Raw genomic sequence first — 16,512 nt, forward strand, 5'->3', positions numbered from 1 at the left:
ATCTCAGATGAGGATTCCACAAGATAATATACAAAGCACAAAGCAAATAGCTGGCAAAGTAAACATTCAATAAATTTTACTTCCAGTGTTGTAAAAAAGTAATGATGAATTCAATGAGAAAGTAGATTCACAAATTTTAGACAACTAAGAATAAGCTTAATTTTAAATCATTCCAACTATTTCACTACTTAAAATATTTGAATATATGGAAAAAGCTACAAACAAATGAAACTGCAGTGCTAAACAAAGAAACAGCTATAAAAGCTGAGTAAAAATTTGCTTTCTAGTTAAGAAAGGCAGTAGCATTCAAGGTGAAGGAAAAAGGCAGGTGGACAGGCACTTAGACATAAAAGAACTTTTGAGAGGATGGTAAGGGGATCAGTACGGACAAGGTATAAAGCATATGCTGGGAAGGAGCAGGTGCCTATAAAGACGGACACTTAATAGACCAAAAAGGGTTTTTTAAATACTCTGCTAAGAAGCATTATGTACTAAGAAGCATTATGTATGAGAAGCATTATGTTTGAGCACAAAAGCATTAACTCTTGAATCCACTTTTGCTATATAGGTATCTTGCTAAAAGCTAAAAGAAAATGATGTATAAATGGAATCCTCTAACATAATATTTTCTAACACTATATAAAAATGACCTTTTCTACTTAATGACAAAAAGGCTCCATAAAGGCTTGTGTATTGGTAATGAGTATTTTAAAGGTATGGCAAAATATAAGAACTCAAAGAGTATCTATCTACTTTAAAAAAAATGCTGAAGAGAGAGTAATTTTTCCTTCTTGCTCCCATGGTAGTATATTTTCACTTTGGCTTCACTTTCACAGGGGTAAAGAGTCAAACAGCTAAAAGTTTCTATTTCGCTTCATTCCATACCACCATGGAAATCCTAGCACAGGTCATTTTTCATTCATTCTTCTTAATAATTAAGTACCTAATCAAAGAACATATACATAACAATCTTTTCAGCAGACTTTTAAAGACAGACTTAGATTTTCCTGTGATGTTGGAAATTCCAAGCAACACTATCAATTTTTAAAAAGCATACCTAAGAGTGCAGTGAGTTTGGGAAGCAGTCCAACTTGTACCATCTTATTCCTCAGTCCTGTGTCAAAGGACAGGTTTAGTAGAAGTCGGAGGGTGATATTTAGCAGATCTTCATGCTCACAAGGTATCATTTTTACCAGTTTTTCAACAATATCCATTTCTACCTATAGAAAATAATAATACAAATGCAGTCAGTCTCTATTACACAATAAGACAAAAAAGATTACAAAGAATTATCTTTTCATTGTTTTCACCCTTATGAATATGTGTAAGTACTATGTGTTTATTACTCTCATTTTAATCTGTAAACTTCTCTGGAACCAAACTTTTGAGGAGAAAATACATATTTCCAGTTCATCTCTTCCTTCTCTTATTTCATAGCATCAAATGGAAGACAAATTACTTTGGGTTCTTGAAAGCACATTATAAACTCCACCTCTTAAGTGCCAGAACCTGTCCTAGATTAAACAAGATTCTGTCTTGGCTTTTAAGGATTCCAGTCTAAAAACAGAGCAGAGAAATTAAACAAATAATTAAAATGGAATGTGATAAATGTGGAATGTACAAAGTACTCTAGAAACAATGTGGAAGGAACGACAAGCTACCTAGAAAACACTAAATTTGAAACAAAGGTTTAAGCAATGTGTAATAATTTGCTGTCTGGTAAATACATTGATAGGGTTTCCCTGGTAGCTCTGTGGTAAAGAACCTGATTGCCAAGCAGGAGATGCAAGTTTGATCCCTGGGTTGGGCAGATCCCCTGGAGAAGGAAACGGCAACCCACTCCGTATTCTTGCCCGGTAAATCTGATGGACAGAGGAGCCTAGTGGGGTTACAGTCCCTGGGGTCGCAAAAGAGTTGGACAGGACTTAGCGGCTAGACAGCACTAACAAAGACAATGATAATCTGTGTATCTGTGTGCTGAGTTGTCTCCTACTCTTTATGACCCCATGGAGGCTTCAATAATTTGGCCACCTGATGCGAAGAGCTGACTCATTTGAAAAGACTCTGATGCTGGGAAAGATTGAAAGAGAGAGGAGAAGGGGACGACAGATGATGAGATGGTTGGATGGCATCACTGACTCAATGGACATGAGTTTGAGTAAACTCCAGGAGTTGGTGATGGACAGGGAGGCCTGGCGTAAAGCAGTCCATGGGGTTGCAAAGAGTCGGACATGACTGAGTGACTGAACTGAACTGAAAGCATCTATTTATACCATCTTTCTGGTATCTCTAGTGCAAATTTTCAATGACCTCATAAAAATCACATTAATAACTGAGGCCTCAATATAATTTTTTCCTTTCATTCTATCCCAAGGAGTAAACAATTATTTTTAATGGTAAATTGACAATCCAACAATTTTTCGTTCAGACGTGTATCTATATTCCATGGACACACTGCAGTCATATCCTAGAGCTCTGCATGAAGAAGTACAAGTCCATCTCCAAAGACTCTCTAACTTTGATTCTCCCAGCTTAATCTTCCAAGTAGGCTGTGGGATTCAGTCATTAATGTCACACAATAATTCCCACTGAGGCCAGTGACAAGTATTTGCCATGCTATACAGAACTGTAATTCTATTACTAGCTTCTATGGTTACAGTGAATAAGTTCTTTTTCGGTTTATTTATTCATTCAACAAACATTTCTTAACTGAGAAGGCATGTGGTTTTTACTCTAACTGTAAGAAAAACCCAAATACAAAATCACTACTTAAAAAACAAAACAGCATCAGAACTAAGGCTGCCAGGAAATCAATTGGTCTGAAATATAAGGAAAACAGGCATACCCAACGAGATAAGGCTAATGAGCACTGGTTTGTATGGAGCAGAGCACTGAAGAAAAAGAGGGCTACCACAGAATTCAGCAGGAACACTAAACAAAAACTTTTAAACAAATAGCTTAGTTAAATGCCAAATGTTAAGCAGCCTGAGACTACAGAACTCTGAAGCTATAGATGCTCAGGGAGTTTGCAACCACTTGCAAACTCTTTTCCAAGGACCTTATCAGAAGGTCACAAGAAATACTAGGGATAGGATAGAAGATGGTAGAAATCTTCCACACAGAGGCATGGGCCTAAGAAAGGGGCATTACTGTTAATGGGGAAAAAGCACAAAATCTTGTTCAGATCTTTTTTCTCCTATTTCCCCTAAAAAACAAAAGACTTGAGCTTCAGGGAAGTATGGCAAATCCTGTCACATCTGAAGCATTGGTGAAGACCCACTGCAGCAAGGGGAAGCAAATAGAAAAAAAATTCTAAGGAAAGAAGTTGACAGTATGACTTAGGAAGCCCCACTGCTAAAAATCATGGACATAGGACAAGCCTAAAACTAGCCTGAAACTAAATTAGAACAATGGAAAAAGTTTCTTCTCTCCCACTCCCCGCCCCTGGCACAAATTAACAAAGCCAAGTGACAAAACAACAGCAGTATATTACCGGAGGAGAGTTAAAATGAGGAGAAAGAGTCTCTTTGAGGTACAGGCATACTGCAAAAGCCTGAAGTAGAGGATGGAACATAAACACCTGAGAAAAATCCTCTGGCAATCAATATTCCACCAAAGACAAAATAATGCTAGATGAATTTGAAGCTGATGGTGCCTGGAGGGTAGCCAAACAGTTAAACTCCTGACAAAAATGACTTAAGTCCCAACATTAAAAACCAAAAAAAGGTCTGACCATTTCCATACATAAATATCACTTATCTCACTCTCCACTAATCTACACATAGTATCCAGCTTTCAACAAAAAAAAATTATGATACCGAAAGAGCAAGAAAATAACCCACTGATAAGATAAGGCCATCAACAAAACCAGATTCAGATATGACTTGTCTAATTACTAGACAGAGAATTTAAAATAACTATGATTAATATGTTAAAGACCCTACTGGAAAAGATGAAAACCACAAGTGAATGGACAGAGTATCCCAGAGAAAAAATGACACCAAAAGAATTAAATTTTAAAACACATATGAAGGAAATCTTCAAAGGGCTCATTAGTAGACTTGTCATAGCTAATGCCAGAATAAGTAAACCTAGAGGTGGGTAGGTCAAAAAGCCACAAGTAAAAAATGAATTTAGCAATGTCTCAAGACATAAGAAGGTCAATATACAAATTATATATCTATAGTCTATCATTCAACAGCAGAAAACTGATACTTTGTTTTTTAACAACTATCATTACAATAGTAAAACACTTAGGTATAGATCTAACAAAACATGTGGAAAATATGTGTGCTTAAAACTACAAAATCATGAAAGAAATCAAGAAAGACCTAAAAAATGGAGAGTTACACCATGTTCATGGATTGGGAACTTCAATACGGTTAACACACTGTATCCTGCCAATAGACTCAATTCAGTCTCAATCAAGATTTCAAGATATTTTGTTTTCTTTAACAAAATAGACTACTTGATTCTAAATATATATGGAAAGATAAAGAATTTGAAGCAGCCAGAACAATTCTGAAAAACACCAACAACTTTTGAGGCCTCACTCTACCTGATTTCAAGACTTATTACAAAAGCTACAGTAATCAAGACAAACATGCATCAGCAAAAGCGTAGAAACAGATTAATGGAACAGAAAAGAGTCTAAAAATAAAGTCACACTTACATGGGGCAATTGATTTTTAACAAAAGTACAAAGGCATTTCAATAAGGTACAAAGGCAATTTAGTGGAGAAAGGACAGTCTCTTCAACAAATGGTGCAAGGGCAATTAGAAATCCATATTCAAAACATGGATGTTGATATATATGTAAAATTAACTTAATATGTACAATTAATTAATCATATGTAAGTACCATATGTAAAATTAACTAAAAATGCATGGATCATAGACTAAAACAAAAGCAACAACACCAATACTACAAACTCTACAAAGCTTTTTAAAGAAAATCTCCATGCTCTTAAATTAAGCAAAGATTTCTTAGATACAACTCCAAAATATAATCCATTGAAGTTTTTTTAAATACTGGATTTAATAACAATTAAAACCTTTGCTCCTCACAGGAAAATAAAAACATGAACCATAAAAGGGAGTAAATACTTGTAAAACATAACTGATAAAAGACTTATATTCAAAATACAAAAACAAGGCTCAAAAATTAATAAGAAGATATGCAACCCAAGGAATACATATCCTCTCTGTTCTTAAATTCATATTCTAGAATGACTTAGTCCCTTTTAAGCATATTGTATTTATACTAAAAAATTAAAACTCAATTTAAATCATTACTTGAAAGACTTTTTATGCAAACTAAATTTCCTTTAAAATACATAACCCCAAAAAGCAAGGTTAATATTAGTTCATTTCAACAGTAAAATGAACTCTTTATTTAAATAAATAATAAAATATCACAAACAAATCAGTTATCCTTCCCTTCCGTTCTTTTTAAATAAAATTGCCACAGGCTTCATCTGTTACTAATTATACTAAGTAATATTTTTCTTTCAAAAAAGCCACAGTACACACTGGTTGTTATAGAAAACTTAATAAAGTAACTTGGAGAGCTTTTTTTAAATTAATTAATATTTCCATTGCACAGAATGAAATGTAAAATGTGCCAGGTAGGACAATCATATAGTTAAACACTAGACACTATGTTGTTCTTAAATTCAAATTCTAGAATGACTTAGTCCTTTTAAGCATATTGTATTTATATTAAAAATGAAAACTCAATTTAAAAAATTAATTGAAAGGTTTTCTATGCAAATAAACACAGTCTCCTAATCACATTTTTGATTGATAAAAGCCCAATCCCCAAAGCTAAATTTAGTAATTTTATCTCAATAATGCCCTCTCAATTTGATGCTTCTAAAATGAAATATAGTCAATTAGTACTTTTATTGAAAGTTCTATGCAAAGTGACAGCTTATCAAACACTATGAGCAAATTTATTTCAGCATTTAAGTAATTATTTTTTAGCATTTCTGAAAGCCAACATTTAAAAATTGCTTATACTTCATCTTTAAAAAGCAACATAAAATGAATTCTGTCTTGGAAGCCGAGAGGAAGAGTAGGAAGCCAAATCCTGGAGATGTTTCCTCGAGAAAATTATTTAACCTCTCTAACTCTCTGCTACTTCATCTGTATAATTAAGAGTTAATCTACAAATGCAGACATAGATATTAGGTCTTGTTGAGCTCTAAGAATCCTGATTCTATATAATACCCTTAGGAAAACTGAATTTTCCACAATGAAAGATGAAATGCACATCATGTACACTAAAATTCTTGCCAATCAAACTATTCTTATGACTTTGGATGAATTACCTTTTCTGATCCTCAGTTTTTCCTCCCCAATAATTTGTGACATTTGATAAGATAATTTATATTGTATCTTCTGAATCTATTATTTTACCAGAAAATAATTTTTCATTATGTATCTGAGATCATCTTTTGACAGAATAAATACATCAGAAGAAGAGTATTATCTAAATACAAATATAAGCAATGCATAGTAGATACATACTTATGGCAAATCAATGTGAATTGTGCACACTTGTTAAAGGTGAACTTATTGCAAACACATAAATGGAAGAATATATTTCAACTTACAGCATGGGGAAACAAATACTTAGCCACACTCTAACTATACTCAGGAGTATATATTAATATATCACCATGTCATATTCTTGTAGAATATAAGATCAATGAAAACAAAAAACATGTTTTTGATTAATTTAAGTAAATGCAATCCTAAAACAGTATCAGACACAGCGATCTTCAATAATCATCAAAACTAATGATGAAAATGATGCATACTAAATATTTTTTGGTAAAATAAAATTTCATGTATTTCAAGTATCAGAATTCAAGGCATTTAATAAACCTAATTAGTCTCAGGTGTTCAAAGAGCACACCATGTCATTCAATAAGCATAAGTTATTTCCTAGCTCATTAGATTTTAAAAGAAGAGGAAAAAAACAGGTAGAAATACTATATATTTAGACTATCTGAAAGAGAATCCATTTATACTGATAATACACAGTCACCTAATGACTTGTAATAGCATATAGTTCTAAAAGTTTCCAACCAAGTTAAAGCCAATGACCCAATAGTTTCACTCCTAGAAATCTATCCTAAGAAAACAAACAGAATATAGACAAAAATGCATGTACAAATGTGTCCACTGAAGTCTTATTTATAATAGCTAAAAGCATAAGCAACTTCAGCATCTGAAGGCAAGGTATAGTTGTATGATCTCTTTAACAATAACATCGTTCTTACAAAGACTCTTTAATGACACAGAAAAAAGCAGATAATTTTTATTCTGTCTTTATTTATTTACTTTTTTGTTGTGCCTTGTGGCATGTGGGATCTTAGGTTTCCCAACCAGGGATTGAACTGCACCCCTGCAATGGAAGTGCAGAGTCCCAGCCACTGGACCACCAGAGAATTCCCTATTCCGTCTTTACATCTTTCTGTATTACATATACTTTTAAGCTGGAGAAATAATGTATGATCACTTTGTACCATTTATCAAAAATAACTGCATCAATACAATATAAGATGGCAAATGGGAACCTACTGTAATGATACAAAAAGAAATGAAGATGGTACAAATAAAGAGGGCATTAACTAAAACAATGGCTCTGGAAATAGAATGAAGAGACAGCCTCAAGGGATCTATCAAGCAGAATCAACAGGCTGCAGCTACCAACTGGAACAATAAATGAGGAGGAGGCTGGGCTAAACTATACTGCTGCTGCTGCTGCTACACACTAATTCCAGAAATGCAGGAGAAAAAAGAGCTTAGGGGAAAATAATAAGGCCAGATTACTGAATCACAATGCAAAGTTAAAATGACTTTCTATATATTATGTTTAATGTGGAAAGATTCATTCTGTATAATATATTAGGAAAATATTCTATTCAGAAAATTTCAATTATCTGGATATTAACTAATAAGAAATATATTTCCTAATGAAGCTACTTAAGTGAATTACTGCTATTGTAAATTTTTCTATTCAGAATTATCTTAATCAGGGGATAATGTGTTTACTTTTTATCAAAATATTCTAACTTGAAAATGGTGAACATAGACTGTTTCAACATAAGTTACCATGTCATTTTTATTCTCCATAAAAATGCTGAGTTTCTTTAAAAATGACACAACTAGAATAAGCAGCTCAAAATTGTCCCGATCAAGAGCCTTCACCAGCATGTGAACTATGTTCTTGTTCCTCATCTTCAGCTCTGTACGTGTATCCTCAGCAAGATTCAGAAGCAAATAAAGAGCAACTGGAAAAATAAAATAAACGAGAGTTAAATAAATAGCACGTTGAATCAACAATTTAATAAACCATTTCTAGTCACTAAAGTGACAGATGTAGTTCTAAGAAGATAATGTTATCTTGAAAATTTTAACTAGCTATTCATTAGAAAATTATTAACACTGACATATATGCTATAATAAATAAAGCATATATATGATAATATTTTTATGATGTTGAGAAAGACACAATAACCAAAATAGGACAATGATTCCTACCTTTTTGGAACTAAAAGTTTCATGGTAATCAAATGTCAATTAAAGTTACATATTAGAAAATAATAAACAGGAAAATAGAGAAAAATAATTTTATACATGTGGAAAACAAGGTAAAATTTCAACACACAAGGGCTGCTGTGTTTAAAAAAAATGTACAGTATAGCCAGAGCTGAATTTAAGGATGTACATGCTAAGTCACTTCAGTCATGTCCAACTCTGTGACCCTATGGACTGTAGTCCACCTGGCTCCTCTGTCCACGAGATTCTTCAGGCAAGAATACTGGAGTGGGTTGTCATGCCCTCCTCCAGGGGACTCTTCCCAACCCAAGGACTGAACTAGCCTCTCTTATATGTCCTGCATTGGCAGGTGGGTTCCTTATCACTACCGCCACCTGCAGAGCCTCAATTTAAGGATCCTAAAAGATGCTTACTCCTTGGAAGGAAAGTTATGACCAACCTAGATAGCATATTCAAAAGCAGAGACATTACTTTGCTGACTAAGGTCCATCTAGTCAAGGCTATGGTTATTCCAGTAGTCATGTATGGATGTGAGAGTTGGACTGTGAAGAAGGCTGAGCGCCAAAGAATTGATGGTTTTGAACTGTGGTGTTGGAGAAGACTCTTGAGAGTCCCTTGGACTGCAAGGAGATCCAACCAGTCTATTCTGAAGGAGATCAACCCTGGGATTTCTTTGGAAGGAATGATGCTAAAGCTGAAACTCCAGTACTTTGGCCACCTCATGCGAAGAGTTGACTCATTGGAAAAGACTTTGAGGCTGGGAGGGATTGGGTGCAGGAGGAAAAGAGGATGACCGAGGATGAGATGGCTGGATGGCATCACTGACTCGATGGACATGAGTTTGAGTGAACTCTGGGAGTTGGTGATGGACAGGGAGGCCTGCTGTGCTGCAATTTGTGCGGCTGCAGAGAGTTGGACACGACTGAGCGACTGAACTGCACTGAAACTTATTTTTCATATTCATATGGGTAGTATGGAATAATTAGTTTTAGACTAAATGCCACTCATGTCCAAACTAACAAATCTTAAGAGCAAGATCAAAAGGATTAAACTGTTTCCAAGTAATCTATGCCTCAAAATAAAGCTCACAAATATTTATAGGAATAAAATAATATTCATTACCTAACAATGAAAATTTCACATAGTCCTGCCTCCAATCAAAGATTATTAACCATTCAAAAAAAGCAGGAGGGACTTCCCTGGTGATCCAGGGTTCAGATTTTGAGCTCCCAATCCTGGGGGCATCTATTCAATCCCTGATCAGGGACCTAAATCCTGAATGCCCCAACTATCACGTGAATCACAACTAAGACCCAGCACAGTCAAATTAATTAATTAACTAATTATTTTTTTTAAAAAGCAAGAAAACACAATCTATACGGGGAAGAAAAATCACCCAGTTGAAAGTATCCCAGAACTGATACCACAGTTAGAATGATGGAACAGGAATACTGAAAGTCATACAACTGTATTTCAAATATTCTAAAAGTTAAGTAGAGACACGGAAGATATACATAAAGTTAAATCAAATGTCTAGCAATGAAAACTGCAATGCCTGAGATTTGTATACTAAACTGAATTAACAGTAGTTTAGAGACTGGGGAAGAAAAAATTACTGAAATTAAAGACAAAACTAAAAATTATCTAAAATTAAACACACAAAGAAAAACAACAGCAGCAAAAATGTAAAGATATCAATGAACTATGGAACCAACTTCAAGTGACCTAATATAACTGTAATTGGAGTCCCTGATTAAATAATAATTGGTAATTTTTCAAATTTGATAAAAAATATAAATCCACATTCCCATAAGGTCAGTGAAATCCAAGAATAAGAAACATGAAGAAAGCTACATGAAAGTGAAAGTGAAACTGACTCAGTCATGTCTGACTCTTTGAGACCCCATGGACTATACAGTCCATGGAATTGTCCAGGCCAGAATACTAGAAGTGGGTAGCCTTTCCCTTCTACAGCAGATCTTCCCAACCCAGGGATTGAATCCAGGTCTCCCACATTGCATGCGGATTCTTTACCAACTGAGCTATGAGGGAAGCCCAGCTACACCAAAGCTATAATCAAACTAGTCAAAACAAAAAAACGGCAAAAAGTATGTATGTGAATGCTCAGTTGCTGAGTTGTGTCTGATTCTGTGACTTTATGGACTGTAGTTTGCCAGGCTCTTCTGTCTTTGGCATTCTTCAGGCAGGAATCCTGGAGTGGGTTGCCATTTCCTTCTCCAGGGGATCTTCCAGACCCAGGAACTGAACCTACTTCTCTTGCATCGGCAGGTGGATTCTTTACCACTGAGCCACTTACATACCTATCAATAATTACTTTAAGTGCAAATAAACTAAAAGCTCCAATCAAGACATGCAGTGGCTGACTGGATACAAAAACAAGACCTATACATATGCTGCCTACAAGAGAATCAGTTCAGATCTAAAGCCACAAACTGACTGAAAGTGAGAGGATGGAAAAAGCTATTCCATGAAAATGCTAACAAAAAGAAAAATGGAGGAGCAATACTTATATCAGATAAATATACTTTAAGCCAAAGACTATAACTAGAAACAAAGGAGGACATGACATAATGATACACGGATCACTCCAACAATAAAATACAATTTTAAACACATATGCATATGGAAACACAAAGACCACAGTGAAAACAAACTTGACAAAGAACAAAGTTGGAGACATCGCACTCTCTGATTCCAAACTATACTACAAAGTTACAGTAATCAGAACAGTATGGTATAGTACAAAAAACAGACACACAGATCAATGGAACAGAACAGAGAGTGCAACAATAACTGACAATCTATGACAATGAAGGCAAGAATATACAAGTGCTAAAGATGGCTTTTTCAATAAATAGTGTTAGGGAAACTAGACAGTTACATGTAAAAGAATCAAACCAGACTACTTCTTCACACCATATACATAAACTCAAAATAGATTAAAGGCTTAAATATAAGACCTGAAACCATAAAACTCCTAGAAGAAAACATAGGCAAGATGCTCTATAACATCAACCTTAACAATAATTTTTTGAATATGTCTCTGAAGGTAAGGGAAACAAAAGTAAAAACAAACAAATCTGACTACATCAAACTAAAAAAATTTTACACACCATTGGATACTATTATTAACAAAATGAAAAGGCAGCCTACTGAATGAGAGAAAATATTTGCAAATGACATATCTGATAAGAGGTTAATATCCAAAACATATCACACACAGCTAAACATCAAAAAATCAAACTCAATTTAAAAAAATGGGCAGAGGATTTGAATAGAAATTTTTCCAATAACACATACAGATGGCCAACAGACATATGAAAAATGCTCAACATCACTAATCATCAAGCAAATGAAATCAATACTACACTGAGATAACACCTCACACCTGTCAGAACGGCTATTATCAAAAAGACAACAGATAAATGCTGGCAAGATGTGGACAAAAGTGAACCCTTGATGTACTGTTGAAAGGAACATAAATTGGGTTCAGTCACTCTGGAAAACAATATGGTGTTCATCAAAAAGTTAAAAACAGACCTACAATATGATCCAGCAATCCTACTTCTGAGTATACATCCAAAGGAAATAAAAGCATGATCTCAAAGACAGATTTGCACTCCCATGTTTACTCCAGTGTTATTCCTAACAGTTGAAATATGGAAGCGACCCTAGTGTCTATAGATAGATGAATGGATAGAGTTGATGTGAAATACACATTTATATAAAATATAATATACATTCCATAAAGAAATCTGAGCACCAGAGAATTGATGCTTTTGAACTGTGCTGTTGGAGAAGACTTTTGAGAGTTCTCTGAACTGCAAGGAGTTCAAACCAGTCAATCCCAAAGGAAATCAGTTCTGAATATTCATTGGAAGGACTGATGCTGAAGCTGAAACTCCAACACTTTGGCCACCTAATGCAAACAGCTGACTCCTTGGAAAAGACCTGATGCTGGGAAAGACTGAAGGCAGGAGGAGAAGGGGATGACAGAGGATGAGATGGCTGTATGGCATCATCAACTCGATGAACATGAGTCTGAGAAGCTCAGCGAGTTGGTGATGGACAGGGAAGCCTGGTGTGCTACAGTCCATGTCGCAGAGAGTCAGACACGATTGAGCAACTGAACTGAACTGATAATATATATGAAATATATACTGTTATTACTTACATATGTTATATGTAACATATCTGTACAGAATAGGATATTATTTGTTACTGAAAAGGGATGATATTCTGATTATTTGAGTCAACAAAGTTGGATCTTGAGGGCATCGTGCTAAGTGAAATAAGTCAGACAGGGGAAGACATACACTGTAGGTTCTCACTTATATGCTTTTACGTGGAATGTAAAAACTTTGACTTCACAAAAACAAGTAAACTGATGGTTACCAGAAGCTGTACTGTGGCAGAAATGGAGAGGTGGTATTCAAAGAAATCAAACTTTCAATTACAAGATGAGTAAGTTCTGGGACCTAATATATAGCATGGTGACCACAGGAAAAGATAATGTATTGTATACTTGAATGGTGCTATGACAGTAGATGTTAACTGTTCTCACCATAACAACAACAGAATGGTAATTATGTGAGATGAAGGATTTTTTAAGTAATCTTATCGTGGTGAACATTTTGCTATATGTACTTGTATCAAACCATTACACTGTATACCTTAAACTTTTACAATATTTGTTTTATGTCAATTATATCTCAATAAAAGCTGGGTAAAAAACCAATAGTCAGCTACAAAGCAGTAATTTCTTATAAATGATATAAGATTTTGCATCTTATCAATGGCTGAGAAATCATATTATTAAACTGTTAAATCTCTCAGCAAACCCTAGAAAGAGGAGACTATTTTTTATTAAAGAGTTATATCTTGAAAAGTTTTACATCAGTTTCCTAAGAAAGTAACAAAATTGTCACCATATAAGAAGATTCTTATTACTGAAAAGGTCACACATTGGATTAAAAAACCCTTTCTGATCAAAACAATTTCAAGAATGTAATTTATACATTTAAGAACTAAATGGGGACTTTCAGTGGAAAGATAGTGGAGTGAAATTTAAAACATTAATATCAATGCTAAAGACAAGATTTTGTAGCACATTAAGATTCACAGACTTTTCAATTATTCTGACATTAGCTTTATTCATCTGACAAACATAAAACAAACTAAATGTACAGTAAGCACTCTGTTGCATTCTCATTGCTTAGGTATTCATACCTCGTAACAGTTGTTCCTGTTTTACCACAAGCCCCTGGTATTTTTTAAATGTTTTTTCATAATCTTTTCTCAAGGTTTGGTTTTCAGGGTCTTCATCAAGTAAACAAGTTAAGGATCATCCATATTCAATGAAGCAAAGTAAACCTACTGAAAAACACTATGAAAAACTATTAAATTTTATGTGCAATTTTACCCAGTTATTTTCTGCAACCAAGAGTTTAATTAAAATATTCTTCTCTGCACAATAATTGTGTTAGAATAGAACTTCTTAACCTAGGGTTCAAGGATGTCCTTGCAGACCTTGGGTAAACACATGTTAAGGCTTCACCAAATACATAAATCCTCAAAAATTGTATGCATTTTACAGATGTGCATAAGTCTCCAACTTTCACCAGATTAAAAACTGGGTCCATGAACCAAAAAGGTTATAGCCTTAAAGAGTGGTTTAGTTGATAAGGATTGTGAATTCTACTTCAGACAGATGTCTAGTATATTCAAAGGATGTTGATTAGATCTAAAGCTTGTTAGCACCCTCTTCAGACTACATACAAAAATAAAATATCCCAAAGCAAGAGAAAAACATTTTAAAATTATATCTTATAACCCCAAACAGTTCCCTGCACACCTGCAGAAATAACTAATTACTGCAGTATGACTTCAGGATACCAAAGCATTCAAAAGCATCCCCTTTGTTGAATGCTACTTGCATGACAACACAGTTTCCCCCTCAATTTTTGGAAATTTTAGGTACATTCAGTAAACTTGGGACTCAAGAAATTACCTACGGCCTCTAGGATTATTAAGTTATCCACATGGGTTAAGTCAATACCAATCTAGATGTCAGAAACTTAGAGCACACACAGAAAATTTCTAAACTTGTAAAGATCCTAATTAAGAAAAGTCAAATCTGTGTGTGTGTGTGTGTGTGTGTGTGTGTATTTTTATAGTGACTTGGGGATCTCACCAAGGGGAGGTAAAAACATGAGATATTGGGCACAACAAAAACAATATTTTTATTTTTTAAAAGAGATCAATAAATTTTGGGTTCAAAAGAAAGTGACCAATATAGCTTGTTCATCTGCAAAACATATCATATGAAGACACATATGAATAAGTCTGGGCCTTCAATTAAAAATTACAGTTGTAAAAAAAAAAAAGGAATTACAGTTGTAGAGGAAATATGATCAGTATCTTTAAATATAAGAAATGGGATATTGAAGAGAATATCCTTATTCTATATTGCTTCAGTTTGCAAGACTAGAATCAAAGAATAGAAGTTATTGGGAAGTAGACTTTGGTATACTAGGCAAAAGAGCATTATAATGAGTAGAATGCCAAAGCACAGAATGAGTTAAAGAATAAGCAGTGACATGTCAAAGAAGAGACTAATAATCCATTGGTAAGGAAGTTGCAGAAAACATTAACGTTTCTTTCATGGGTTCTATGATTCTACAGGCATCTCAAATCTGTATGTAATTTTTAAAATAATTTTTGTACTTAATTAGAAAAATAGAATTTAAAACTATGTTCTTCACCAAAGTCATACTCATTCCAATCAAAGCTACCTTATTTCAAAGAGAGAACTACATAGGCCAACAGTGGTGAGCCAGACTTCAGCTTACTAAATGGTCTTAGGGAACATAATAGCACAGCCACTTAGAAACTCACAAATTCAGTTATCCAGGACAACAATCATTTATTCCTCTAGCGTATCACCTAATCAAAGTTAAAAAAAGATCAAAACTATATATGAAAATATATTCATTCTGTTAATTTCAATCTTCATCTTAACCTTCAATACACTATTGCATTTTTCCAAGTAATGTGAGTGACAAAACAAAATCCCCTCCATCCAAAGCTCACAGGCAACAGCAGTGGAGTGAAATGCTGCTTCAAAGGATATCAGCTTTCTTCTTCTTAGAAAGTTCTTCTTGCCAAAGCTCATGTCTTTTTAATTCATGATCAATGATATTCATACACAGAGCTCCAATTTTATAGTGAGTGATAAGTCCATGAAACTGAGAAAAGCTTTAAAGAAGAGTTTTTAGTATGTATTTAAAGGAATACATTTTGAGGCTTCAGGAAATCTGTTTTGGATAAACACTGTACAAACAATGTAAAACAGACTTTACATACATATTTTAATAAATGAACATACCCAGAGTATACTAGGAAGACTTGAAATTGTGAGATTACTTTAAATATATTTTAAAATACAATCTTTACTTGAAATGAAGTAATTTTTAAGTTAAAAATTGAACAAAGTGAGTTTTTGCAACTAACCACCATTTGAACTATTTCAGGTTCAGTTCAATTCAGTCGCTCAGTCGTGTCCGACTCTTTGCGACCCCATGAATCGCAGCACGCCAGGTCTTCCTGTCCATCACCAACTCCCGGAGTTCACTCAGACTCACATCCATCGAGTTGAGATATCCTCAGAATAAAATTTCAGACTACCACCGAACAAAACTAATAATATAACGGTACTATTATTTATGCTAGGAAATAAACTAGTTAAGTATTAACAATCAGGTTTTATATGTTTCCTAGGCACTTTACTCAACCGAGTACTTATTTAGTAAATTTTTATTTTGCTAATGCTGGCACATTTTTAGAACAGAGGCAAAAAATTCCCTAGAATTTCTGAAAAGTCAGAAACTTTTCACATTGCCTCAATAAGCATCCTTCTAA

At 34.2% G+C, this 16,512-nt stretch overlaps 1 protein-coding gene across 2 annotated transcripts in view; it reads right to left on the bottom strand.

Moving 5' to 3' along the window:
* KIFAP3 (kinesin associated protein 3) overlaps positions 1-16,512 on the bottom strand; it is a 146,191-nt gene that overhangs the window by 92,038 nt on the left and 37,641 nt on the right. For both annotated transcript variants that reach the window (XM_004013680.6, XM_027975591.3), the window contains exons 7-10: positions 15,725-15,849; positions 13,822-13,920; positions 8,125-8,303; positions 1,058-1,220 (exon numbers count right to left, since the gene is read on the bottom strand). In XM_004013680.6, the coding sequence (XP_004013729.1) occupies positions 1,058-1,220; positions 8,125-8,303; positions 13,822-13,920; positions 15,725-15,849 (566 nt within the window). The remainder of the gene's footprint in view (positions 1-1,057; positions 1,221-8,124; positions 8,304-13,821; positions 13,921-15,724; positions 15,850-16,512) is intronic.

The sequence above is a fragment of the Ovis aries genome, chromosome 12 (genome assembly GCF_016772045.2).
Source record: "Ovis aries strain OAR_USU_Benz2616 breed Rambouillet chromosome 12, ARS-UI_Ramb_v3.0, whole genome shotgun sequence".
Taxonomy (NCBI): domain Eukaryota; kingdom Metazoa; phylum Chordata; class Mammalia; order Artiodactyla; family Bovidae; genus Ovis; species Ovis aries.